An 8,482-nucleotide genomic window follows, 5' to 3' on the forward strand; every position below is an offset into this window, starting at 1 on the left:
TTTACATTTTATTATTATTTTATACTTAAAAAATTAAATAATTCTCACTACAATAGTTCTGTTCATGCACGGCACTCTTTCGGTCTTTCTAGTTTCCTTAATAATAATACCTCATTAATAAACTTTAAACGTTTCTTATTCTTCACACACACTCTTGGCATTAATATTTATCTGTTCTTGTCTTCTTTTTTACATTTTCTCTCAAGTTTCCTTCCATTTTCTTTTTCATTAATACAATTTAAATTTTTAATCTTTTGTTTTTTTCCTGTCGATTATGTTTTCTTTCACATACGAAACTCATGCTATGGTAAGACTTCACCTTCAACACATTCAACAGACCCACAAAGGTGTTTATAATAATATATAAATAGTAAGTGCATCTCATAATTCACCGATACACATTGGATCCATTGCAGACAATTTCCAACACCCAAAATGAGTTCCCATTCGGAAGCACCCAAACTCAACTTTGTTCTGTTTCCTCTCATGTCCCAGGGCCACATGATCCCCATGATGGACATAGCAAAAATCCTGTCTCAGCAGGGTGTCACCGTCACAGTGATCACCACACACCACAACGCATCACGTTTTGCATCAACTTTTGCTCGCTCCACCGATTCAGGGTCTCAAATCAGATTAGCAGAAGTGCAATTCCCATATCAAGAAGCTGGCTTGCCAGAAGGGTGTGAGAATCTTGACATGTTACCCTCCTTAGGCACTTCCTTGAGCTTCTTCAATGCAGCAAACAGCACCACCTTGAAGGAACAAGTGGAAAAGCTCTTCCAAGAGTTGAATCCTCCACCAAGCTGCATAATTTCTGACATGTGTTTGCATTACACAGCCACTATTGCCATCAAATTCAACATCCCTAGGATATCCTTCCTAGGGCAAAGTTGCTTCAGTCTCTTCTGTTTGTACAACCTTGGCATCCACAGAAGTGTTCTCTCAAGCATAGCCTCAAAAACTGAGTACTTTGTTTTGCCTGGTTTACCTGACAAGGTTGAGATGACCAAGGCTCAGCTTCCAGGGAAAAGATCAAGTGAAGAGTGGAAAGAGTTCTATGCAGGAACTGCTGCTGCTGAAGGGGTTTCTTATGGGGTGATTATGAATTCCTTTGAGGAGTTGGAGCCAGCATATGCAAGAGGCTACAACAAGGCAAAGAATGGTAAGGTGTGGTGTGTTGGTCCTGTTTCACTCAGCAACAAGGGTGAGTTAGAAAAGGCTGAGAGAGGGAACAAGGCCTCAATTGATGAGCACTATTGCATGAAGTGGCTTGATTTGCAGAAACCAAGGGGTGTGATCTATGTTTGCCTTGGAAGCATAAGTAACATGACTTCAGTGCAGTTGGTAGAGCTTGGTTTGGCCTTGGAAGCCTCAAATAAACCCTTCATTTGGGTCATCAGGGAAGGGGATCAATTAGAGGCGTTGGAGAAGTGGATCAAGGAAGAGGGGTTTGAGGAAAGGACCAAAGGTAGAAGCCTTGTGATTCGTGGTTGGGCTCCTCAGGTACTAATTTTGTCACACCCTGCAATTGGAGGCTTTTTAACACACTGTGGTTGGAACTCAACTTTGGAAGCTATATGTGCTGGTGTGCCGATGGTTACATGGCCTCTTTTTGGTGACCAGTTTTTCAATGAGAAGCTGATTGTGCAGATATTAAGAGTGGGAGTGAAGATTGGGGTGGAGTTTCCCTTGGAGTGGGGTGAGGAAGCGGAAAAGGGACAGTTGGTGAAGAGAGAAGATGTTGAGAGAGCAATTAATGAGTTGATGGATGAGAGTAGGGAGAATGAAGAAATGAGAGAAAGAGTTAGAGAACTTGCAGAGATGGCTAAGAAAGCTGTAGAGGAAGGTGGATCTTCTCACTCCAGTGTGACACTCCTTATCCAAGATATCATGCAACAAAGCAAGACATAAATGAATGATCTTTCTCCCTTGGTGAAATTAGATTGGTACTCAAATTACTCATCATATGTTCTGTTCCTTCCCTAGATTTTTTCACACCAATGAATTATATTCCATTCCATTAGATCATGAATCAATTGCAGAAAATTATTGAGCACGTATGTATTCTGTATTTTTATATAACTCTTTCTTGTTGGGTTGACCTATTTTAGAAGTAAACTTATATTTTCGATTGTGACTTCGTACTCAAAGCAGGGATCATATCCCTATCCTCCATTGTAAAACACAAGTGCCAAATCAATTATGCTTTCGATATTGAACATGAATTATTGTGCCTTATACAGTGTGGGCCTGGGCACAAAAGCTATAGTTCACAGGCAGAGTTCATGCCTATGGTGTTGAGGTCCTTTTGGTTTTCAAATTATGGAATTTTGTTGAATGTATTCTTAACATTTCAACTGGTCAACACTTTCTTGCAGATTCCTCGTCAGATACACATTCTGGAGTACTTAGTTAGATTGCCCAATTTCACTGCAAATAGTTTACAGAAGAGGGAAATGGAGGGAAAACAATTTTCAGATGGTACACTGTCCAATTTAGCTATTCCCAAGAGCATAGATCAGTGTGTTCATCTGAATTTTCTGATGTTCTGGTTAAGGAAGTCTTTTGAAGAAAGAAGCACCAACTCTTCTAAAGATTTTCACAAGGCTCTAAAACAAGTATGTTTTGATCTAAAACGGAAATTTGATATGTTTTGAATCCCCTACATCTTACAATTTCATTCCCCAGGATCTTGTATTCCATTTGTCTATTTTTTTTCTTTACCACTAGAGACAATATTTCATTTTTCCTCTCATTTGGTATAATACCAGGCCTTACCGAGAAAGAAACAACTTGGTTCTTGCAGAACATTGAGTTCTGTTAGCCGTTTCTCATCGCAATCAGCAAAATCATTCATGTGGTATGTCCTTCCTGATTTCTTCAGTGAATCATGTTTTAGACCGAAAGACACACAGATAAGGATAGGAAACTAATGTATCACCGAAACATGTTTTAGGCAGAAAGGCACATAAACAAGAATAGGAAACTAATGTATCACCGAAACATGTTCTAGACAGAAAAGCACATAGATAAGGATAAGAAACTAATGTATTACAAAATCTTACGTTTGCTTAATCATATTCGATAAAGAAGTTTGGTTAAAACAGTTCCATTTAATGAATGAATGGATTTGCTATTTTAACCAGCTCTGGTGTGCTCTATTCTTGTGCAATTAAAACTTCCTTTCATAAAGATTCTTGTTGATTGGATTGTTTTTTTAGTCAATTTAGTCCATCGATATATTCAAAATGTTTCCAACGCATTTCAAATATTATATACCACTACATGGAATAACTTTATTGGATGAATTCTTCACAAAACACATCATTGATGCAGTACATATATCATTCATTACACATGTCATAATACAATATTCCTCTTTTAAATAGAGTCTTAGTAAGTTGTGCTGGTGCATTTTTCAACCTCAATTATTGAACTTTTTAGGACTCCGTTGTGTCATACCTTTGATGCCACTGTGTGATTTATTTGATTTGTTTCTCCCATGCCCATTATTTTTTATTGATTTATGATTTGAAATTTGAACAGATAGAAGGACTTCATGCAACTCAAGCGCTACAGTAGATGATTTTCTATTAAGGGGACTTCATGTATATGTTAGAATTTTGAAGCACTAGTTAGTTCTCGAATTTTTACCATAATATAATATATTTATATTTTTAAAAAAAATTGTTTCTACTAGTAGTCATTATTTAATATCACTGTTTAGGTATTGGTTAGTCTTATTTATTTCATTACTATATGTTAAAATCGTATCTCGATGTCGAGGAATCAGATTATATAATAAATGTTTCATTAAAGATGTTGGAGTTATTTTATGGTATTTGTTTGAGGGGATATTTTATGAGGGTTGTTTTTATAAGGTTATTACACAAGCATACTCCACAATGATGAGATATTATCTGTTTTGGGTCTAAGTCCTTACAGTTTTTGCTTTTGGTTATTACCTAAAAGGCCTCTCAATCATTGAAGTATGTTTGTATTATATAAGTTGTTATTTTTTGTCTTATTTTATCGACGTAAGACTTGTTTGTATACCAACAAAAGCAATGTTATTAACTTGTTTGGACAGTGTGAAGGAATCAGATTATAATAGAGAAATGTATCTCAATGTGAAGGAACAAGGTATCCATTTTTAATTTTTTATTATTTGCTATAAAATTGTACATGTATAACATAAGACATAGCATGCGGTTGCTGTTTAGTTATTGGTAATTGTATATCAGTTATTTTCTTATTTTTAATTATATTTTAATCATGGAGACAATTTATAATAATGCAAATGTACATAGTAAGAAAATAAGAAAATTTTAAAATTTTGTGGAGGCAATTGCTACCTGTGCCCCTAAAATGTTTCTGTTTAATAATATTTTTTTTATATATATACTTTTTTTTTAGATATTTTTAATTATTAATTAAATTTTATTAAAATTATAATATCCGGTGAGTTAATTTTTTAACTTTAATAAACTTTAATCAACAATAAAAAAATTTATATCAAAAAAGTATGTGTCCAATGTTACCTGATAAAGATGTTTTATTTAACGCATGAACTTTTTATCGTTAATATCATTTATTTTGAAATTTCTGAATGAATTTTTCTAAAAGTATTTTTAAAAAATATTTTTTATATAAATTAAAATTAGTTTATGTATAAATTAAAGTGATAATTTTTTTTTTTGAAGAAACTATATAAAAGAGTTTTTACAAATTAGCTTATCTATAAATTATTTTTCAAGTGTACTGTATCGGCAAATAACCGACTAGGCAGTTAGGCCCTAAGCCCTCTCGCCTCACGGGCTCAGGGCTGGAAGGCAAGTGTACTGTATCGGCAAATAACCGACTAGGCAGCCAGGCCCTAAGCCTTCTCGCCTCACGGGCTCAAGGCTGGAAGGCAGTGTACTTTCTCGGTAAATAACCGACTAGGCAGCCAGGCCCTAAGCCCTCTCGCCTTACGGGCTCAGGGCTGGAAGGCAAGTGTACTGTCCAGGTAGTAGTCCGACATGACCTTCGTATCGGAAATAGGACGATCATAACCTACCACTTCGCTTTAATCCGAATCTCTCGCCTGGGAGGGAGGACACTCGGTGTTAACCCGACTAAAGCTCAATCAGGATGCAGTCGGTCTAAACCTGACTACGTCCAGGCCCAGTACAATTCCACTCATCGAGAAAGGCACTCGGCATATTACCGACCTAACCTCTCGGTAAGGGGGTCTAGTCGATCATAACCCGACTCGACCTGACCTCACTCATCCCACTCCATCAAGGTAAAGACAGTTAAGGAGATCCCTTGATTCTCGGGGCCCAAGCGGCCCATGAACGAAGTACAATAAAACCTAAAACCCTAGAGCTGGTGAGACAGATTACACTTTTGAATGCTCTGGCTTTGAGGCTTGACCTAGGAAAAAACCCTAGCGCACCCCTTGGTCGGAACACAGTACTAAATTTGGTTATTTTCATAAGATTCTTTCTAAATTATTTTTATTATAAATATATTAAAAAGAAAGTCTTGTAACTTAAAAATCGTGCATTAAAGGAGAGATAGTTAAGATAATATATCATTAAAGAATGTAAAAGTAGTAAAATTTACTTATATTTAAAAATAAAAAATATTTTTTTTAATAGAAGAGTAGCTTATAAAAATCTTTATCTCATTTTTTTCCTAAAAATGTTTTTAAAAAAAATTGTCCAAATAAATCCTAAACACTATGAGGGTGAGAAAGTGACGCAACTAATTAAGTTAGATGAGATGAAATCTATACTAATATATAAAGTAAGTATCATTTTTAATAATTACCTTTAGTTTTTGTATTTGATAAATCATTATATCCTTTTATTATTAAAAGTTTTAAAAAAATTAATATTTTTTTAATAAATATTATTCTCATTTATTAACTATTCACTTTATTATTTTCATTATTTAACTATTTTCATTACTTAATCTCAATTTTTATTTTATTTTTAATTTTTTAAATAATATATAAAGGCATGGAGTTTATCGTTGAACCCATGGTCATCCTCTTTTTTGCAATCAGAATACATGTTACAATTTCACAATCTTATTGTGTCATAATGAAGAGAAGTTTTGAACTTGGGTATTATAGATGGGAAAGGGAAAAAATAACATTGGGAGAGATCTCATTAAAAGTATTTTTTTTCAACAAATATTAGTCATTAAAAAAATTGATAGATACTTTGTATAAATAATATAAATATAAAATGAAAACAAAGACCATTCACAAAGTATCTATTGATCGTTGTTATTAAAATAAAATTTATCATTAAAATTGTCAAAAAAAAATTGTGAGTGAGATATACATAGATAAAATCTACTATGGGTAAAAAATGATATTGTAAATGGATACTCACGAATAACAAATACGAGTATTTTCTATACTCTTATATTAACAGTGTAGGTACGAGTATCATAATATTCGTATATGCAAATACATGTTAATATTCAATTACATAATTATTTATTTATATTTTTAAAATTTATAAAAATAAAGTACTTTAACAATTAAATTTAGTTTATAAATTAAAGAATCTTGATTAATAAATTTATACATAATATTTGGTTAATTTAAATTTTGACTTCTAAAATATTATGTTTAAAAAATTATTATTAAAAAAATTTTAAAAATTATTTATTTTTAAAATAAATATTTGCGGATATTCGTAGGTATCCGCTCATTAAAAAATATATGTGGGTACGTGCTTAATAAATATCCTCATGGATATAGAGACGAGTATATGATAGATATTTATTTGATGAGATAGGGAGCGAGGAACTATTACTCATACCCATTTCGTCTCATTGATATCTCTATTTTTCATTACACGATTTAAGTATAGCTTAATGCATTATTGGTCAAACAAATGTATTAATGCTTGATTCGCATGAATCGATATAATATTTAATATATATTTATAATAAAATATAATATATTTGTCACAAATATTTATTTATTTTTAATATATAGTATGTAATTATACTTAATATTTATACTTAATATTTATAATCAAAGATTTTTTTTATGACATTTAGGTTCATAAATTTTAATTCCATTATGCAAGTTAGTTTTTTCGTTATACTTAGATACTAACTATATTTATTGAATAGTTCAATAGTTAAGTGTCAAAGTCGTAGTTATTCTTTCTCTCAATTGGTTTGTTTTCTCTCTCCTAATCACCTAATATGGAACATAATGTGAGATTTTGATATTTTTCAATCACCAATTAACATTTTTTCATGTTTAAATATTTTGGTCATAGGTTTTTTGGTTAAAATAGAAAATTGTTTTTGGGTTTTATGGATTTCTTGTAGTTGGATTTTTTTTGTCTTGGTCATCTTTACTTTCTTCATTTGTTATGGCTACAAGTTTAGGATTGTAAACTTTAAATTATTGAATTTGGAATTTAATAAATTGAGTGTTTGTTCTAAAAGATCTCAAACAAGAATGCATGAATCCAATATATGTGTTTTTACAATGTTTAATAAATTGCAAAACTCCTCTTATAGAAGTTAGAAATAACTTAATGGTAATAGTCCTCTTTGTTAACTAGAAAAAAAACTATGTATTAACATGAGAATTAACCGTTAATTAATCATGAGATTAACGAAAATTATAACAAAGTATAACAGAAAAACTAATTTATAACATAATAGGGATAAAACTTAGGGAGAGTATTATAAAAAATATTTCAAGACCTATCAAATACTTTTACCATCTTTTAAAAACTAAATTAAGTGTTTACTCATTAAAAAATCATATTAATTAATGTTCTCAATTTTTATGAAATATTAAAAAATATATATTCAGATTTTACCTCTTAATAAATATCATTGCCTTGGAATACGTACTTAATGTGTACTAGGAGGCACCCCTTCGGTCAGGCAATAGGCCGAAAGGGGTGCCCGAGCCGACGAAAACACACCACCCCTTCAGCTGGAGGACGGGCCGAACACACCTTCTCGGCCAAAGGAGGTACCCCATGACTCCTTTACCACTAGAACACCCATCAAAACCTCCCGGTATTGAGCTGGGCCGAACACCTCCTCGGCCTTGACATGAGCCGAACACCTCTTCGGCCTTGGAGAAGACCGAACACCCTTTCGGCCTCATACCTAGCCAAGGACTTCAACAAATCAAACAAACACTGCCATCAAGGACGAGTCAAACACCTCCTCGGCCTTGACCTGGGCCGAACACCTCCTCGGTCTTGACCTAGGCCGAACACCTCCTCGGTCTTGACCTAGGCCGAACACCTCCTCGGCATTGACCTAGGCCGAACACCTTCTCGGCATTGACCTAGGCCGAACACCCTTTCGGCCTCGGGGGAGGCCGAACACCCTTTCGGCCTTACGCCTAGCCGAGGACTTCGACAAAGAGCAGATCACAAACAACACGTGGCAAGTTAGATACTTATTATGCGCTAATTACCATGCCAGATTAAGA

The 8,482-nt window shown here is 33.5% G+C and overlaps 1 protein-coding gene across 1 annotated transcript; it reads left to right on the forward strand.

Moving 5' to 3' along the window:
* The first annotated feature begins 224 nt into the window (after positions 1 to 224).
* Positions 225 to 3,834, forward strand: LOC109818066 (UDP-glycosyltransferase 73C2). The gene is made up of 4 exons (XM_020383463.3): positions 225 to 1,949; positions 2,382 to 2,621; positions 2,775 to 2,863; positions 3,550 to 3,834. Exon 1 carries the CDS (start codon positions 436 to 438, stop codon positions 1,912 to 1,914), a length of 1,479 nt encoding a protein of 492 aa, XP_020239052.1. The 5' UTR covers positions 225 to 435; the 3' UTR covers positions 1,915 to 1,949; positions 2,382 to 2,621; positions 2,775 to 2,863; positions 3,550 to 3,834.
* The last annotated feature ends 4,648 nt before the right edge of the window (positions 3,835 to 8,482 follow it).

This window comes from Cajanus cajan, chromosome 7, assembly GCF_000230855.2.
Source record: "Cajanus cajan strain Asha chromosome 7, NIPB_CcT2T_4, whole genome shotgun sequence".
Classification (NCBI taxonomy): Eukaryota; Viridiplantae; Streptophyta; class Magnoliopsida; order Fabales; family Fabaceae; genus Cajanus; species Cajanus cajan.

Coding starts and splice junctions, on each gene's coding strand:
- LOC109818066 (XM_020383463.3), top strand. CDS start 436: ATGAGTTCCCATTCGGAAGCACCCAAACTCAACTTTGTTCTGTTTCCT.